The sequence below is a fragment of the Thunnus maccoyii genome, chromosome 5 (genome assembly GCF_910596095.1).
Source record: "Thunnus maccoyii chromosome 5, fThuMac1.1, whole genome shotgun sequence".
Classification (NCBI taxonomy): Eukaryota; Metazoa; Chordata; class Actinopteri; order Scombriformes; family Scombridae; genus Thunnus; species Thunnus maccoyii.
The window spans coordinates 1,022,736-1,043,506 of NC_056537.1; the positions used below are offsets into that span (position 1 = coordinate 1,022,736).

Sequence of the window (20,771 nt, forward strand, 5' to 3'; positions counted from 1 at the left end):
ACAGAATGATTGTGAATTATCATCAGCTGTACTCACTAGTGTTTGGCAGAGACTCTGCTGTGTGTGAGAAAGTCCTGATGATACAAGTTTATTTTTTCTTCTCAGAGAAACAGGTTTGTCCTGACTGCAGCTCTGTGTGTGTGTGTGTGTGTGTGTGTGTGTGTGTGTGATGTTGAGAACAATCATCAATAATCATCATCAATAATCACAGAAGATGTGAAAATGTTTTTAATTGCTGTTAATGAAACAGCTACAGCAGATCAGTTCCAGCTCAGATGAACAGCTGGAGGTCGACTGATTAACCAGATCAAACTAGTTTTCAGTGTCACATTAAAGTGTTGAAAATCAAAATATTCCCTGTCAGCAGTAGAGCCTTTAAACTGGGATTCATTTTCATAAAAACTGAGTTTGAAGAATCACTTTGGATGCTGAGAACAGACATTTGGGATTAATCAATACTAAAAATAATTCTTAGTTGCAGTCATGAATCATTTTCAATAACTCTTTACTGAATGACATGATGGACTTTTATACTTCCACTCCACTACATTTCAGAGGGAAATATTGAACTTTCTACTCCACTACATTTATTTGACAGCTTTAGTTACTTTTCAGATGAAGATTTGACACAATGGATAATATAACAAGCTTTTCAAATACAACACATGACTTTTACTGCAGTAAAGGATCTGAGTATTTCTTCCACTGCTGGTAATTAGCTGCTCACCAGCTACACTAGTTCATCAACTATCTACTATGTTAAGTCAAACTTCCACTAAATCTATCAAAGTACTAAAGCGCAACATACTTCATTAATAATTACAGCTGGCTAAATGTGAATAAATATGTTTTATCCTCATAAAAAATCTAGCTGAGGCTTTATTTAACAGTTAATTAGCAGATATTTAAGGTGTAATTTTCAGGACATTTTACAGAGAGGAGGGTGTAATTAAATTAAAACAACCTGATATGCTGATATATCCACTGACACAAAACTACACACTGAAAACTCATTGATTTTATTATTATTCAAATGAAGAACTACATATGAATCTCAGTATATTGACTGCATGCCAACCAAACCATCTTAACACTTTCTCCCATTTCTGTCTGTAAAATGTCCTAAAAATGAAGCTGAAAATGTCTTTGAAATGAGTATAAAGTTAAAATAAAGAAAATCTGCTTCAGTCATCAGTCCACCTCTGTGAGCACATTTGTTTTGTTTTTTGGGAGTTTTACAGCAAACATTCAGACTCTTGATTGTACACTGATACAAAATAAGGAGGAAAATCAACATGAAACAGACGGCTGAGCTTCAGGTCTTCACAGGTTTGTTAGTTTAAACTTCATGTATGAACACAGGCAGGTCTGTTTTATTGGACCCATGAAGACCTCCAGGCTGAGCTGGAATTGTCTCACACACAGACAGACTTCTACATCATTAATCCCGGGTAGTATTTGCTCAGATTAGGACTGCTCGCTGTGTTTTGAGCACCATGAGATGCTACTGGTTCCCTCCTGAGTCAGTTTGAGTCCAGCTCCACGTCAGCAGAGAGGAAACAGAACTGCTGCTGGACAAACAGAAAACAGAAAAACAGCATCTACAGTCTGACAGTCCAGTGCTGAAACTCCACTTTCAGTCCGCTTCATCTCACAGTTCAAATGATTTTCTACAACACTCCAGATGGATCATATCATCTCATATCTACCTCATTTATGTTTTGAATGACAGTGTTCATTACAGCTACAATAAGGGCAAAAAATATCCTCATAATAATAAATAAAATATGTTTTCATGCTGATGTGAACAGATCTGCAGAGTAAAGGTTGGACAGACTGATGCTCAGTGAAGAAAATACAACTTCACTCAACTCACTCAACATGACAGATGAATCTAAACCTACGTGTATCGTTGGTTTAATGCTGCACCATGTAGATTGTATTTTCTATCAAAATGAGCAGCAGCTACAGAGACACTTAACATCAGGCTACAACATGCTCAGAGATGTCCACTGTCAAGGAATAAGAGTCCAAAACTAAACACTGCTAAGATTCTCAGTCTTCCATCAACGTGTTTCTGTGATCAGATGCTTGAATATCAACACTGGACTTAACAGAGCAGCTTCCTTCAACACAACCACAGTTCACAAAACTTCACATCAATAATATGAAGCTTTCACCAAAAAACATCACAGTCCAAACTGGGTTTAGTACTTAACAAGTGAAATAATCTGAGATGAAATCAAAAAATAATCAGTAGATCAGTGGATAAAATGAGTTTGAAGAAGTGATTTAAAGGAAGATAATGACTTATCAGACTGAGCTCCTCAAACAGGTTGATCCAGAGCCCTGACAGCAAAGACCAGGACCCATATTTATCTGTGCTGATAATCAGCACTAATTCATTTCCCACCACTCAGTGTCAACTTATAGAAAAACAAGCTGCATTCATGCAAATCGTGGCTTTATTGATTGAATGATTCATTAGTGTTAAACTGCTGATGGCAGAGATATATTTCAAAGAGCTGTAAGGACACATAAGTCAACAGGAGGTTTAGCTTGAGATGAGTTGGACAGTGGAGAAGATATATTTCATGTTTTTGATGAAGTTGTGTCCACAGTCCGTTTGCATCATTATCACTGTGTGCAGTGTTGTACAATACATGCAAGATGCTGCACTAATGTAGAAAACAAGATGTAAAGGATGTGATTGGATAGAGCTGGATCACACAGCTGGATCACATGATCTCACCTACAAGTTTAAATTATATAGTTATTGTTAAAGCCACCTGATTGGCTGACCAGTGTTTACTTACAGCCTGATGCAAATGACTTGTTAAATATTGTTATGAGATATAAACTATTCATTGTGACATCATATGTTTGCATATAAAGGCTGGATACCTTTAATATTTACACACAGAGCAACTCTGAAATGTCATCTGGAGCCATGAAGAGCCTTTAAAAGTAATCAATCAAATCTTTACAATCAATCCTAAAACAAACAGGTAACCAGTGAAGTGATGATAGAAATGGAGTAATATGATCTCTTTTCCTGCTTTTAGTTCAAAGTCTGACAGCAGCAGTGTTCTGTGCTGGTTTTATAGATATTATTTGAATATGTTTTAATGGTGAAAACAGGACTGGACGAGCTGCTGATATGATCATCAAAACTTAGACTGGAATCAAAAAATACAAAGTTTTTCAGAGCGTCTCAGAGCAGGAAATCACTCCTAACTGGCCAAAAATGATCAGAGTGACGCATCTCTGCTTCTACTTTTAGGAGAAAAAGCCTTTTATCAACTTTCCAAACTTGGTAAATGATTCCTATCTCTGCCAATATTTAGGAGCTGCAGGAGATGGAGTTCAGGCAGAGATATTCCCTGAGAGGAGAGATGTTTTGGGAACGCTTGATGACACTGAGCTTATTAAAAGATTGTTTGGACTAAAACAGAATCATTTGTGAGACTGACTTTGTGTGTGATGCAGAGGAGAACACATGATGTTTCTACAGAACATCATTTAAATAAATACAGAACGTCCTCACAATGTTACACTTTATGGTAACGGGGAAAATGCAGCTGTGCAACAGTGACGATTCTGTCAGAAGCAACAATGATGGAAGTCATGAATCAAACTTTGATCTAGCTTAATGCACGTCGTAAAGATAATGAGCATGACGAGGGTCCTCAGTTACAGCCCACTAAAACTTTGATTTACACACAATCATGTCAGCTGCATAATGAAGGATATCTCAACTTCATTACAACAGCTCAAATATTTTATAGGCTTATTTTTTATTGAGGCTCCTTCAAATAAGAGCAGAGCTACAGCCTGATATTTGAGAGAGGAGGATGCACCTGAACAATATATGTTTCTATTGTTACGCTGTATTTACCTTCATGTAGAGAACACAAGTTAACTTGGGGTATAGTTGAAAGAGGAATTGGACAGTGGAAGAGAAGATGTTCTTCATGGAGAGGGTTTGCAACATGTGTCTGTGCAATATGTGCAAGATGCAGCACTATTACAGGCTGTGAAACCATGTGGCTGAACCAAGATCATTTCACACAGCTGAGTCTAATTACCTGTTATCTTCATTAACATATAGGCTACATTTATTTCTCAGGCTTTCTTTACACTTTGTAAATATCATCTTATAATGAATTTTGGCATCATAGTTTTCTTCCATAACCTTGGTAAGTTACCTGCCTGGTTACCTGCTTATACACATAATATACCAAATTACCACTGTTTCATATTTCCAGCTGAGACTGTGAGAAAACTACAACACGTCATCATTATTGCTACTTTGCTGCTCTGACTGTGGTAAAACAGCAACGTCTCACTCTCTCCCAGGAGTAATCCTTCTCCTGCTGACAGTCACAGTAAATTCTCGTCTGCTTCATTAATTAGTTTTAGTCCTCGTTAACTCTCAGTGTGATTCTGAGACGCTTGATAAATATGGGCCCAGGGTCAGAGTCTGACTTATAACACCTGTTTTTTCATCTTTTCTGCATCAAACAGCTCATGTATAACACATCTGTAAAGTGCTGATTCAACAAAATCCAGAGATAACTGTTCAGTTTGTAGTCAGTTAAGAGACTTAAGTGAAGATGACAAAATCCAGATCCAGAGTCTGGTCCAGATGGATCATCAGGATCCAGCTGATCCTCTCTCACAACACACACTCCTGGATGTTCACTCACACTCTGACAGAGATCATCACTTCCATCTGATGAGAGAAGAAGAAACAACAGAGGTCACAAATCAGTGTTTAGTGAGACTCACTTCATCAGCTGTCAGTCAGTGATGCAGCACATCCAGTATAAAGAGCAGCAGGGACTTCAGTCCTGTTCAGACCAGAAGTGGAACAGCTGTGCAGCGTAGCCTGCTTCCTTTCAGCTCTCATGTTAACGTGTTGGAGTGAACACACTGAGCTCTAAGCTCACACACCTGCACAGACTTTTGCTATCAAGTCTGTTTCCTCTGCAGATTTCACTCAAGTACACAGAGGAAATAAAGTTCTGAGAGTCATGAACACATCATTACTGCAGAAACAGAGACATTCACTCATCAGTTAACTGATGAATTTACTGTTGATACATGTGAACTGTTAGAAAAGTTGAAAGCTACAGAGTCTCTGTGGGATTTGAAGATCTTTCCTGCTGTTAAATCATCACATGACAATCAGTTAGAGCTCTCAGCTAAACACCTGCTGTGATTCCTGGACTTCAGCAGAGGTTCTGGTCTGTATAAAGACCACATGGTTACTAAATGTAATGATGCTTGTGTGAAATCAGAGCCAGTGATTTGCAGGCTGCAGTCAGACTGATCTTAGAGCTCTGACAAAGATGAACTGATCAATTGTTTAGTGTTGAAATGAGAGAACAAACACTTTCAGATCAGATTTGATGGTAGGACAGTTTGATGATGAGGACCACTGTCTCTATACATCTTGTAAGGCTGTCAGCTGTAATCCAGCTTTATTTCCTGCAGACATGAACACAACAACAACAGTCGTCCTCACATCAACTCAAACACATGATCACAACAAGCTTCTGTCTTACCTGATTGGCTGACTGTTCTCTCTCTCTCTCTGTCTTTCTGTCCAATCCTGAAGCCTGTCACCATTCTCCTCTCACAGCTTCACTCACAGCCACTGAGAAGGTTGAAGGTTCACCAGGAAATACTGGATCTTTGCTTTGATACTAACTGTGTTTAATACAATACTGCTGAAACCAGCACGGACTGACTCCAACTCTCTACTGACCTCAGAGTCTCCAGTCTACAGTCTGGACTCTCCTGAAGATCAGACAGCAGCTTCACGTCTTCGCTCTGCAGGTAGTTTCCTCTCAGATTCAGCTCTCTCAGATGGGATGAGGGGTTGGACTTCAGAGCTGAGGCCAGAGAATCACAGCTGATCTTTGACAAATTGCACCACCCCAATCTGAATAAAGAATAAATGACATCACTTTAGAAAACAAAGTTCCTTTTTTAAAATCATTCAATGTTTCATAATCTGTTCAGATGTGTAGAAGGGTTAGAAGCTGCTGGAACAGCCTTCAGAGGATCTTAGAGGAGCTGAAAATATACATATTTTTAAACATAAACTAAAAACCATCTGTTTAGTCTGGCTTTTATGTAGTGTTTTATCATTTTATGGTTTTACTAATCTGTTTATAATGTGTAGTATTTGACACATTATTAGTTTTTATTGATTGTATTATCTTTTATTATTTATATTTTATTATCTTAACTACCCATTTTTTATTGTTGTCTTATTTATTGAACCTTTTTTGCTTTTTTAATTGCTTTGGTGTTCATTAGTCTCTAAATCCATTTTTAACATCCTACGTTTTATCAGTCACTTGTGCAGCACTTTGAATTGCATTTTATTTGTTTAAAAGGTGCTATATAAATAAAGTTTGATTGATTGATTGATTGATTGATTGATAGAACGTAGAAGTTTATAAAATGGAAACTCCAAACACCTGAACCCAACAGGATGCAGGTTAAAAACTGTCAAATATAAAAGACAAAAAAAGTTCCAGTGGTTCAGAGTGAATTATCCAGTGCAGATTTTTCTTGTTATATGAAGGTTTTAAATGTGCAGCTCAACATTGCTCTGACACAGTCAATGGACTAAACCACTGAAGAAGAAAATAGACTTTCCCATTAAGATCCTCAGTGTGGATCAGCATGATATCAGCTTTATGTCTGCAGTTTAGTGTCACCACAACTGTCACATCATATTAATCTCAGCACAGCAGTAAGAAAAGGTGTCTGACCTCAGAGTGTGTGTGTGTGTGTTCTGATGGATATCAATGATCAGACATTATTCATTAAAACACATTAAAGAATATAATAAAGAAACATTTCTCCTTCATCAAATAAACTTTTTAAACCATTTAAAACAGATATTAGTTGAGAGGATCTTCTGTATACAGATGTGACTCTTTACTAAAAATTATAAACATTAATTGACTTTAACAACTAACAGTGGACATTTTCTACAGTTTCTTTAAGAATCCGTCATCTTTTATAACTACAGACTAAACTTTGTACAGGAAAAAATGAAAATGTGGGAAAAAATAACTTCATAGATGTAAGTTATGTATGTGCATGAATTAGGTTCAGTTGTTAAACATTAAGATCAACAATAGTAATAGACAGTCAGTGAACTTACATCAGAGTCTCCAGTCTACAGTGTGGACTCTCCAGAAAATCACACAGCAGATTCAATCCTGAACCCTGAATGTTTTTGTTTCCTCTCAGATTCAGCTCTCTCAGATGGGAGGGGTTGGACTTCAGAGCTGAGACCAGAGAAGCACAGCTGATCTCTGACAAATCGCAGCTCTGCACTCTGAATAAAGAATAAATGACGTAGATAAAAATCCATCATAATCCATCAGGTGTGTTCAGGTTTTAAATGTGCAGTTCAACAGTATTATGTCCTCATCAATGAGCTTTTCACTAAAATGAGCAGAGTGACGTTGTCATTGTGTTATTATAGATCATCATCATGTCAGCCTTCTACAGACATCATCCAAATGTCACCACAACATTCAGACACATATTCATGTCAACACTGATCAATAAATTGATCAGATGTGCACTGAGCACAGTGAGAAACATGTTCTCCTAATCCTAGATGTAACCTAGAACGATCCTTTACAAATGCAGGGCCATATTTATGCTCCTGTTTACTGGTGGTGCAGCTACACAAAGTGACATCATTTCCTTACAGGAAGCATCATGCACATGTTGAAGCGTCACCTGTTGTTGGTGGCAGCTCAGACATGACTACAGATACAAACTGCATTTGGAAATATGATTTGCTCTCTTTGTGTCTGTTGGCCTGTATGAGTTTAAAGTGAGTGTGTCAACAGTTTTCTTGCAAATGTTTGTCTTTTTTTAATTAGTGACTAAGTTCAAAGTGAAACCAGCTGTTCAGTACGGTGGCCCTGAAGTGCAGATCACAACGACAAATAGGAAAACACAACAGCAAATCACAAAACACAACAAATAACAAAACACAACAACAAATAACAATACACAACAACAAATGACAAAACCTAACAACAAATAACAAAACACAACAACAAATAACAAAACACAACAACAAATGACAAAACACAACAACAAATAACAAAACACAACAACAAATGACAAAACACAACAACAAATAACAAAATACAACAAATAACAAAACACAACAACAAATAACCAAATACAACAAATAACCAAATACAACAAATAACAAAACACGACAACAAATAACAAAATACAACAAATAACAAAACAACAAAACAAAACAACCGCAAAAGCAGACAACACAACAACAGTAACTTCTAACGGAAAAGGTAGGTACCTGCTATCGACAAAGCTTGTTGCTGATTGGACGCTCTCCCATTGACAAGGATCATCGCTGATTGGACGGACGCACTGCCCGTCTTTTTAACAGGAAGGATTGATTCATAAGAGGATAAACAATCAATGTATTACTTTCGTTTTTCTGTTTTTCGTGTGAATTAAAAAAAAACCCAAACAAAATCCACACATATATATATATATATATATATATAGATAGATATAGATAGATAGATAGATAGATAGACAGATAGACAGATAGACAGACAGACAGACAAATACAGGGTCTAATTTGAGAAAAAAATTCAGAGGGAGATCTTTCCAAAAAGTTTTTATTCATTCATTCAAATAAATCACAGTACCGCCACTTGGACAGACGTGCTAAATACATTTGTGCCCTGATTTAACTGAATAAGTGCAATGACAAGAACAGCGTAGTGGGTCTGAAGCTCACAGACTGTGTGGACATCTCTGTGCGCACCTGCTTTGTACGTGCAGAAGTGATACATTCAAAAGGGAACGATGACGGTGAATATAGATCAGTGGGTGTGATGATTAATGCTCTCTCAGCCAGTCACATAGATGTGAAACAGTTGAGAAATCATAGTAAACGTGATAACGACAGGTAAACAAAAAGAAGGCTTTTATTTAGGAAATGTCTGGATAGTTCAAAGTGTTACAACATGAACACACATCATCAAAAATCTGAAGAGAAGACAGATGGAGAAGTTATGTTCATCAGTGAGTTGGCCCAGTAAGAAAAATAATTAATTAATTTGGTGAAGCCATTGATATGATCATATCGAATCGCTATTTCAGCAATGATTTTAATGTATCTCACCTCGTACACTAATGTAAAATTACTTACTAAACTATTGCATAGTTTAGTAATTAATGTTACACAACAGTGTTTGCACGTTTCAAGGGTAAAATGAGACGCTACTTTTGGTAAAAAGAAAGTTGGAAAAGAGGCTGATGAGCCCAGGTAAACGGACGCTCCTTCATAAAAAGCAGAATATCGAGGTATAACCGACCAGTCTGCTGTGTGTAGAGGTGTGTGTGCTTATTTTGTAGCAGCCTGGTGTAATTTTCAGGCGAATTAATGAAGGTAAAGAAAGTGAACAGCTGTGTGTAATGGCACTGCGCTCTTGCACAGAGGCAACCTCTGGTCCATTTACTGCATCAACACATAGCCTAGACGAGGTCATCTCGACTGCCATGGGAGCGTGAGTGCTGACAGTGAATGTCCATTTCTGATTCTGTGGTTGTTTGCACTGTAGAGTGTTCTCATGTTGCAGTGCTTTACTTGGATTTTTATAAAAAAATATTTTATTTTTATTTTAGATATGGTCTATGGGTGAAGCAGCATAACCTCATATGAGGGGGATAAAAAAACAAACAGGGATTCTCCCTCCAAATCACACCCTCTATCTATCTATCTATACATATATATACTTTTTTGTATGCTACAGCAAAAAACAAGTTGTTTTCTGGACTGAGTTTCTTTTGTATTCCAATTGCCAATTTGCAGACTAAAACGGGAAAAGCATATTTTGTTTTGTTTTTAATTCACACGAAAAACAGAAAAACAAAGAAATACATTGATTGTTTATCTTGTTATGAATCAAGTTGAACACAGCTCTGGGCGGAGACTACACGGACCCCAACGGAACCGTCCAATCAGCGATGATTCTTGTCAATGGGAGAGCATCCAATCAGCAACAAGCTTTGTCGATAGAAGGTACCTCCCTTTTTAGAAGTTAATGTTGTTGTGTTTTCTGCTTTTGCGGTTGTGTTTTGTTATTTGCTGTTGTATTTTCCTATTTGTCGTTGTGATTTGCACTTCAGGGCCACCGTAGTTAAGGCATTTGGACTGACAAACTTTGAAAACTTGTAATTTGTGAATGTGTTATGAATGAAATTAATTTTAAAATTTAATTAAAAACTTTTAAGTCTAAAACTGTTATGGATTGAAATTGGGTAAATATAAGATGAACAAGAGGAAAACACAGTCAGTGAACTGACCTCAGAGTCTCCAGTCTACAGTTTGGACTCTCCAGTCCACCAGACAGATGCTTCACTGCTGATTTGGACAGACCGTTCCGGCTCAGGTCCAGCTCTCTGAGGTGGGAGGGGTTGGACTTCAGAGCTGAAGCCACAACTTCACAGTGAGTCTCTGAGAGTCCACAATCAGCAAGTCTGTAATGCAGATAACATACATACAATATACACTTTAATAATCAATATAGATTCTAGGCATTTTGATCACTAAACAAACTAATATGTGATGAATAGCTCAGTTATCTCTGTTGGCAGAGCTGGTTGGCCATTAATCACAAGGTTGGTGGTTTGAAACTTGAGCTCCTTCTGTCCACATGTCCAAATGTCTTTGAGCAACACACTCAATCAAAATTGTACGTGTATGTAAAAAAATGTGAGTCACTTTGGACAAAAGTGTCTGAAAATGAAAGTAATGTAAATGTGTCATGTTGTGATTTAGCCTTCAAATCAAAGTTGAGTTATTCAGTAACTCTCCTCACTCTCTCTGCTGCTGTACTGCAGACTTTTTAATGGGATTCTCTGTTTTGGTTTCATCTTGCAGACAAAGGCAAAGAAAATGGAGTTGCATTTATGCTTCTATAAAGTCCTCAGTGATTGCTTCTTATTTGTCTTAAATGTCTCCTTGCTTTGCTCACTTGAGTCGTATTCTTGTGTCTTAGTCCCTCCCACCTAAGATACAAGGGAGAGATGCAGGAAAAGATGTGAGGGAAGAAGAATCAAGGAAACATGTTTTTGGACGTCCTTTCCTTTCAGGCGTCATCTGAAGTGACGTCAGCTGTCAGTCTACAGGTGTTAACAGCTCTTCAGTGTCTTTTGATGTGCTGGAGTTTAAATGTGATGTACTGTCTAAAAAATGAATAATGGCGTACAGTTACTACTGCCAGCACAGTGATGTAGTGATGTCCTCCAACATGACAAAAGACAACGTGAAATATCTCTGCATGTTTCTCCTGAAATAAACTGTTTGACAAACATCTGCATGTTATATTGTGAACAGATCCATCAAACAGTTTGTAACTGCTCAGACACTGAATGCACATTTCTACTGGCAGCAACTTTTTCTAAAATATATTTAGGCAGCTAAAGAAAGCCGCACTTACTTGAAAAAGTCTGGCTAGAATTAACGTCAACTTCTACTTGAGGCTCAAGTCGTTCCACTAACGCAGCTTAGCTGTGTCTAGTCAACGCTAAGTCTATCCAGACTGGAATAAGCTTGAAGTGTGCGCGTCCTCAGAGTACATAAGCAGCCCAGAATAGTCGATTGTCGAAAAGACGATACTATGTTGCAAAAAAAAGAGAAAACTAGAGCGGTGTTCTTCTCAGCAGCAGAACAAACCTGCTGATGAAACTATATAAAGTATATAAAGGAGTTTTCACCAAAAAGAGAAATACTGCTACAATTAACAAGGTGAAGGAGATGACTTGGCACAAAACTGATGACAGATTAAATGCATACCTGTAGGCAGGTAGTGATGGCCTAAAGTTCAGTGAACTTGATACTAGAAGGTTGATGGTTCAATCCCTGCATTCAGCTTGATGAGCCTGCATGGTGAATGTGAAGAGCAGCGCTTGTCCCTGTTCATGGTTTTATCTTTATTTGTTAATAAATGAGCATTCAGATCAGTGACTGTGGTTATATTATCACTAGACTGGATAATATCAGATGTATAATTAAAATTATGGTGTAGGCAACTTAAGAGAACCAACTTACCAACATTACCATACTATTTGACACATTTTCTCTTTCACAAAATGTCCATTTACAAGCATCACTGAAAGTTAAAAATTAACTGGAAACTGGAGAAGGATATAAGTACAGTAGAAGCCACTCATAATGATCTTGAATGGTTCATTTTAGAAAAATAAATATGTAAATAAATAGATGAATAAATAATTTTAAAATGTTTAAAAAGTATTCTATTAAAAACCACTTACGTTGAATGTTAAATACAGTTCTTAGGGAATTAAAAACACGTTATAGGCAGAGGAATGAATCTTTGTCATTGTGTGGGTGAAATTCATGCAGTTCAAGTAGTTTGTTTGCTGTACACATAAGAATAGCGTGTTTATCTCACAACCTAACCCTAGAGGGCCTAAAGTTGTCAATCTTAACATTTTGTTAATTGCACTGGTTGTGACCGACCTGTCAGCCAATTGGAAAGGTGGAGGGTTGTGAGGCAGAGGAGACCCCGTACAGTAAAGCCATGGGCTAGTCAGACGACAAACAGGAGCTGTGTGAAGTTTGTATACGCTGTTGAAGACTGTTTATGTTCATTACTTCGGTGTATGCAGAGTTTACCGACGGTTAACGGACATAATAGCAACCTGCAGAAGACTGAGGACCAGAGAGGTGAACTACGAAGCAAGATTAGTGGGTTAGTGAGGTATGTTGAGCCTAAAGCCAGGGTTTTTAATGTCACGAATGTGGCTCTCTTTTAACCTGGCTAGATCACCATGGTAACTGATGCTGCAAACCTAACCTGGTCCGGAGCAGGTTATGTTCCGAGTTTCGGCTTAAATCAGCGATAAAAAGTGCCGTCATTTCACCAACTACCTGATTTTTTAATTAACTAATTTACACGATCAGCAATTTTCTGCCAGCATTCCTCTCTTGCCTTATGTTCAGAAACAGCGTTGCTTTTTGCTGTGATAATGTATTTATATTCTTCATTGCTCTCCGTTATAATGACCTGTCCCTCCTGACTGAAGTAGGCGACACGTGATTGGTCTATTTTGTGCAGAAAAAGTCAAATGACGCGCCAAATGCCCCCTTTCATGGGGACCCACACAGAGCCTGAAGCAGAAAGCCTGAGTTAACAAAGAAAGTTCATAACCACCGTCGTGATACCACTTATCTCTGATCGTGAGTTTAGGGGTTTGTCGAGCCAGCTCACATAAAGAAAGCCTGGATATGTTGAACTTGCTTCGTAGTTCACCCCTCTGGAAACACTCCTTTGACTCTCTGGAAGAATAGATGTCTCCCGCTCAGCTATCAATTCGTCTGGACTGTTGTCGCCCGCCAGCCTGTAACCTAACTCAGTTCAAATCATTCCCCTCATCATGCATCGCCTCGTTCCTCATCCTTCACCCATGTTTCAACTCAGGGATTTGTGAGTAACAATTAATCAGTGCATGTGCTATTTTATTTGACAGCTTGCATTTGCAAGTGAAGCGGCCATTTGTTTTAGGTCACTACGCTCCCGAGCAACGACTCAGGCCTGCAACGTTTTGTTTTGGTTTAAGGACACTATTTTATTTTGGTTGCAGAGTGAGTGTGTGCGTGTGAGTGTGGGCCCTTTAGTTAGGAGCTTCAAAATTGATAAGATAGAAAAAGGTCACAACTTCTGAGAAAGGTTTGAAAGAAAAAGGGAAATGCATTTAATTTTTGTATAATATTTTTATACCTGTTTATTTTTATTAATTGGTTTAAATATTTGTTTTCAATAACTAAATTCATTATTTGCATTTAAAGTATTGTGTGTGTGTTGTATTTACATTTCATTAAGGTGTGAGTTGGGAATAGTACTTAAAAACATAATTCTTAGTGGGATTTAAAATCGGTGATTCCTACTATACATTCCTGCTAAGTGGAGGCACCGCCATATATTTCTAGTTCATAGTCTTGTTAAAAAGTTTAAAAGCTGGTCATTTCATTTATGTCAGCCAGGTTAGCACAGCCAGCCACAGGTAAACGTACCCAGGGCCCCGCCCATAGTACTACAACACTTGTTAGAGTTACAGTTGCTAACTAAATAGCTACATGGGATGGGTGTAACATTTGTCATGTAGCCATCTCATTGACAGTTGTATATTTATTAGCCTACATGAATATAAAGTTACTGAATTTTAATGACTGTTTCAAAATAAAGTACAGCTGTTTCGAATGTAGTGTGCACATTTTTGAAGCAGCAGGTTCCTTATTATAGACGAAGATAGTGGTGAAATTTACTTAAATCCCCCCCCCCCCTTTATTGTCATAAGGTTTGAGGAGACGACGTTTGTCATTGAGAGAAAATGACTTTCTTTCTCTGTCATGATGTCAGTGTTCACGCAGCAGCAGCCGCTTATCATGGGAGTTTCCTGTTCTTTCCTGTTCTCCTGCTCCACCTGCACCTCATCCCCTCTTCAGTTTAGTTTTATTTAAGTCTTGAGGGATGTTCCATCAAGCTGGCTAACGGGATAGCCTGGTTTATTTCGATAAGCCTCGATAATTTAAGTGAGAGTCTGTTCCATCACTGTGGCTTATATGAGTCCAGCCAAGTTTCTTATTTTCCCCGGCGGCAGAACAGGCAAAGAGAGCGGTGAATTTCACTTAAATTCCCCCCCCCCCCCCCCCCCCCCCCCTTTTATTGTCATAAGCTTCGAGTAGACGACGTTTGTCAATTGAGAGAAAATGACTTTCTGTCTCTGTCATGATGTCAGTGTTCACGCAGCAGCAGCCGCTTATCATGGGAGTAAAGTACAAAAATAGATTTACGTGGTTTAAAATGTTTTTCCACATGTTGTCATGTATGAAGAGACCCAAAATGATCACTGTAGGTGGACCACTTGATTTCTATAGGTGACTTATTTAAACAGCATAAATGTTGTATATGAATGATTCTGTCTCAGAGCTTTTTGATTCATATAAACAGCTGATCACTGTAACTGTGATCACTATAAGCAGTTAATACTGTATACATTTAAACACAGCAGAAGGTCATGGTTTGGACTTTATTTAATTTTCTTTTTGTCTTCACAGCTTGAACAAAATGAGTGAATGAATAAATAACTTCAAAATAACGCTGGCACACTTTTATTTCTTAAATTATAAATGCTGAGCTTTTAAATAAAAGGGTTGCGAGTGTGAAAAGACTCTTGATGGAACCGTCTTTTGAGAGTCTGTTTCCGTCCGTCAGACATTCTTTGACACGCAGCTGAATTAAGTTTGACCGTTAACCTGCCATGGAGCAGCTAGTTCTGCTGACTAAGTTACCATGGTTACTGAGCTGGGACTCATATAAGCCGCGGTGATGGAACGAACTCTCACTTAAATTATCGAGGCTTATTGAAATAAACCAGGCTATCCCGTTAGCCAGCTTGATGGAACATCCCTCTGGATAAAGATTTATTCTTCAAGTTCCTGTTGCCTGCAGTCTCCTGTGTTTGGGTCCACCTGCTCTGCTCTTCACAACATACCTGACGCACAGGGATTTTCAGCCTCATAGAAACCGATATTTAATTAAAATGTGTTTTCTGCTGACAGACAGCAGACTCACCTTCCCTCCCTGTCTATATCATCCATGACACAGGCTAAATTAGTAGAAGGAATATAAAAATGATGCTCTTTCTAGTGAATGATGACAGTTGTTTTATGCTTCCTTTATTAATCAGGCCTACAGTGAAAATTTTAATCCAAAATGTTAAATAGACTGAGAATCAGAAAACAAAACATCTAAACTTGGGAGTGATATTACACCTGATTTGGTTCTGTTATTTGTCTCGATATAAAACTGAGATGTTAGTGATGTAATATCAGATCAGTCCGATCAGCTGCTGCGTCTAATCACTACAGATTTCCAATAAAGGTTTGTGTCAGTTTGATAAAAGATGAAGGATGATCTTGTGTACTGTTAACTCCCTTCTTCAGGCAGCCTCCTCTCTCCTCCAAACAGAAATAAGCAAATTCAAACATCCTTCATGATGAGACCAATTTCCAGATCAATATCCGGGTCACCCGAGGAGAGAGAAGACATGAAATAAGATCATGAGAAGCACTCATCATATCAGAGCATCTCCACAAAATTCAAATGAAATTGTCTTGCTCATAAAACCTCAGTAGCTTCAAACTGAGTCTCTTCAATTATCACCGTGCACTCACAGCAATTAAGTGTTATCAGCAGGAAGAGCTTTGTAGACTTTTTATGCCCTGGGTTTCGCCTCTCAGGCTTCATACAAGCTGGTAGCTGCAGCAGATCACAGATATTACATGTATGTGTCTGTATATAAAATAAACAGACACATTATAGAAAGGTACAGCAGGTACTGTCCACTGGAAAATACTGTTGTCTGTTGTGATGAAATAATGACTCTTTAAACATTTTCAACTAAAACTTCAAACCTGAAGACACAATAAACTGTGAAATCGTTATAAATAAACAGAATAACTGTGTTTACTAATGTGAGGTATAAACACACCAACAATAATAAGTTTTTCTTGCTCTCATAGCATTTGAACATCTGAAGAACATGAAGTGAAGCATTATAAGTCAAAGTCGTCGTGTTCACATCCACAAACCCTCAGTGGGATAGGTGCTGGATACAAAATCTATTCAACTGGAATACAAGGAGAACTCACACACTGGAATCACATCTCCATTTAAAAATTTACTGGTAACATTTCAACTGATTACAGGTCTTCCTCAGACAAATACCCACAGGATGGAAATGAAGGATATTTATATCAAAATGACCAGTGACATAATCAATGTGTCAAGATATCCTCATCACTATGAAAATAAAAACATTAATGTGAATAGAAATATGTTTTCCTTGTGATAAGGATATCTTGACACATGTGAATGTGCTTGCAGGTACTCCTTGTAGTGAAGCACTACTCATGTATAACTTTGGCAACAAGCAGCTGTAACACATGTTTAACACTTTGATAGTGTGCATGTGTGAATCTTTACTGTAATACTGATGGCAGCTTTATAATGTTGATAATCTGGACTTACCGAGCCTTTCTGCAGTTCCTCACAGCTGGGATCAGTCTCAGTTGTCCCTCCCGTGATGTGTTGTACTTCTTCAGGTCCAACTCATCCAGAACCTCCTCTGACATCTGCAGCATGTAGGCCAGAGCTGAGCAGTGAATCACAGAGAGTTTCTTCTTTGATCTGTTCTCTGACTTCAGGAACTCTTGGATCTCCTGATGCACTGAGCGGTCGTTCATCTCCATCAGACAGTGGAAGATGTTGATGCTTCTGTCAGGAGAGATATCCTCAGTGTTCATCATCTTCAGGTTGTTGATGGCTATCTGGATGACTTCTGGACTGTTCTTTGTCTGACCCAGCAGGCCTCCTAAGAGACTCTGGTTGGACTCCAGAGAGAGGCCATGAAGGAAGCGAACAAACAGGTCCAGGTGGCCATTTTCACTTCTGAGAGACTTCTTCATGGCTCTCATCAGGAAGTTATCCAGAGATGAGTAAGTGTAGTATTTTCCCGGGAAGTCCTCCAGTACCTTTGTGTTCCTGTTGGTGTAACAGTGATACATGTAGACTGCAGCCAGAAACTCCTGAACGCTCAGATGAACAAAGCAGTAGACTGTTTTCTTGAAGATCACACTCTCTCTTTTGAAGATCTCTGTGCAAACTCCTGATAACACCGAGGCCTCTGTGACATCAAGACCACACTTCTTCAGGTCTTCTTGGTAGAACATGATGTTTCCTTTCTCCAGTTGTTCAAATGCCAGCCTCCCCAGCTTCAGAAGAAGTTCCCTGTCAGCCTCCGTCAGCTCCTGTGGACTGGTCTCATGTCCTTCATCATACTTGTGCTTCTTCCTCTTTGTCTGAACCAGCAGGAAGTGTGAGTACATGTCAGTCAGGGTCTTGGGCAGCTCTCCTCTCTGGTCTGTAGTCAACATCTGCTCCAGAACTGTAGCAGTGATCCAGCAGAAGACTGGGATGAGACACATGATGTGGAGGCTCCTGGATGTCTTGATGTGTGAGATGATTCTGCTGGACAGCTTTTCATCACTGAATCTCCTCCTGAAGTACTCCTCCTTCTGGGCATCAGTGAAGCCTTGTACTTCTGTTACCCTGTCAACACATGTAGGAGGGATCTGATTGGCTGCTGCAGGTCGGGAAGTTATCCAGACGAGAGCCGAGTGAAGCAGCCTCCCCTCGATGAGGTTTGTCAACAGCACGTTGACTGATGACTTCTGTGTGACATCAGACACGACCTTCCTGTTGTTGAAATCCAGTGAAAGTCTGCTTTCATCCAGGCCGTCAAAGATGAACAAAACTTTCCAGGCAGCGAGCTTCTCTGCTGTGACCTTCTGTAATGTTGGATAGAAATCATGGATCAGCATGAGGAGACTGTACTGCTCATCTTTGATCAAGTTCAGCTCCCTGAACGAAAGCGGAATCACCAGACTGACATCTTGGTTTTCCGAGCCCTCTGCCCAGTCCAGAGTGAACTTCTGCACTGAGAAGGTTTTTCCAACGCCAGCGACGCCGTTGGTCAGAACGACTCTGATGTGTTTCTTTTGGTCAGGTAAGACTTTAAAGATGTCGTGACACCTGATTGGAGTGTCATGGAGGGTCTCCATCTTGGAAGCTGCTTCAAGCTGCCTCACCTCATGTTGGGTATTAACATCTTCACTCTGTCCCTCTGTGATGTAGAGCTCAGTGTAGATCCTGTTGAGGAGGGTTTCACTTCCTGCTTCATCAGTTCCTTCAGTCACACATTCACATCTCCTCCTCAGATTGATCTTATGTTCATCTAAAACCTCCTGCAGACCACTTTCTGCTGAAAGAGAAGAATAAAATGTATAATTAAAAAGAAATATGTCTGACTGTGTTCATTTTCAGCAGGATAGAGGAGGTAGATTCCTGTCCTGTTTTCAGAGATGATGACATCAGCAGACAGATCTTCAGTCTTACTTTGTACAGTGCTGGTCTGACTGTCTGTCTGCAGTCCAGGTCTGGTTCTGGATCTTTCTCCGCACTGGGGACAGGAGGAGTCTCCTGATGGAGCAGACTGGTCCCAGTATGAGGTGATGAACCATCTCCAGAGCCTGTGTATAAAGCTGGTAGAGACTGGATCCTTCAGGACGTCCTGACACAAAGAACAGCAGGACAGCTGCTCCTCCACAGAAACACCCCTCCTCTTCCTCTCTCTGTGGACATGAGCACATTCTTAATGATATATGACATTAGTGGTGGCCAACCGACAGCTCACAAGTTGATGCAGCTCTTTCCCTCCATAAACAGTCCAGACTGTCAGTATTTGTACAGTTACACAGTTTTTTGTTCTTCAGGCTCTGAGCTTCAGCACATTCAATTTAAATAAAATAATATATAGTATAATTACAAGGGTTCAGAAGTAATTACACAGACACAACAATGTGCCAGCAAAGGCAGAGAAGAAGAAGAAGAGTGCAAACTAGTAAACATGGATGTAAACAATGCAGGATTTAAAATACTAGCTTCAAAAATCGACTTTGCAAATGTTTCATGAGGAGGGAAATGATTTCAACACATTTGTTAGACCACAAGGATTCACACAATGTGTTTTGGTCAGTAAGTCAATGTAAACATGACTTTTGTCTGTTAACAAGAAAACTCCACAGGGCTCCTTTAAGCTACTATGAGACATTAAAAGTCAGGAAAAATAAGCAGGAGGCAACTGAGCAAAACAGAAAAGTCCACTTGTGAAAAATAACAGACTGCTGCTCTTTTGTCTTGTGTTGTGGTGCTGAACAGAGAGCTCTGCTAAATATCTTCATAATGCATCTTTTCATTTGTGTTTCTCTCTCTCACCGTTTCTGCTATAATCTCTCTCCCTCTGTGTCAGTGTGATACAACAGTTTTACACATTTGACTTTTCCCAAACGTTAAATGTCAGACTCAGTTTCCTCTGCTGCAGTGGTCAGTCTGCAGTGATAAATCAGCTGCAGCAGGCTGTTTGTATACATTTCCATTACTTCCTCCCATATTTTGTGTCTTTGAACAGGAACACATTAAGACATATTCTGTATTGCAGGAGACCAAACACTCCATTTTCTTCCATTTTACCTGCACAAAACCCCGGTGCAGTCCTTTAGTAAATAAGGAGACACAATGTGACTTGTTACTAAATCCTTAGTAAATATCACCCTGGGTTACCTGCTACTACTTTAGATTGTTAGACTGGAAAATCAAATAAAAATAGCAGCCCTGTCTCTGTCTCTGGTTAACATGTACATGAAGATCTGTTCTAGATTACAGCTGAATGGAAGGTACTTCATGATTTCTTTCCACTGTGTTTCCTTCATATCTACACTACAACCTTAATGAAACCGTCTCACTGAATAATCTTCAGGTCAGTTTACAGTAGAAACAGTCTCTTACTTTGTGTCTGAGGGTCCAGGTTCATTACTGAAGTTTAGAGGTTCATCTTTAGACCAGTCACTCTTCATAGACAGACAGCTGGATATCAGAGACTCTGCTCCGTCCTCCTCTTCCTCCAAATCCCTCATCTTCTGGAGTCTGAGAGGTAAACCAGTAACACTGGAGACACACACACATACACAGTATAATAAACCCAGTCCTTCCTCTCAACTTAGTAGCTTCTTATTAGTTTACTTGACTTTATCT

The 20,771-nt window shown here is 39.0% G+C and overlaps 1 protein-coding gene across 1 annotated transcript; it reads right to left on the reverse strand.

Moving 5' to 3' along the window:
• Positions 1-4,561: 4,561 nt before the first annotated feature.
• On the reverse strand, positions 4,562-20,545 carry LOC121897239 (protein NLRC3-like; the record flags this gene model as incomplete). Its single annotated transcript, XM_042411633.1, has 6 exons — positions 4,562-4,735; positions 5,774-5,950; positions 10,399-10,572; positions 17,151-18,942; positions 19,077-19,312; positions 20,526-20,545. Coding segments are annotated over 6 exons (2,409 nt in total), but the record flags the coding sequence as incomplete, so codon positions are not given.
• Positions 20,546-20,771: the final 226 nt, after the last annotated feature.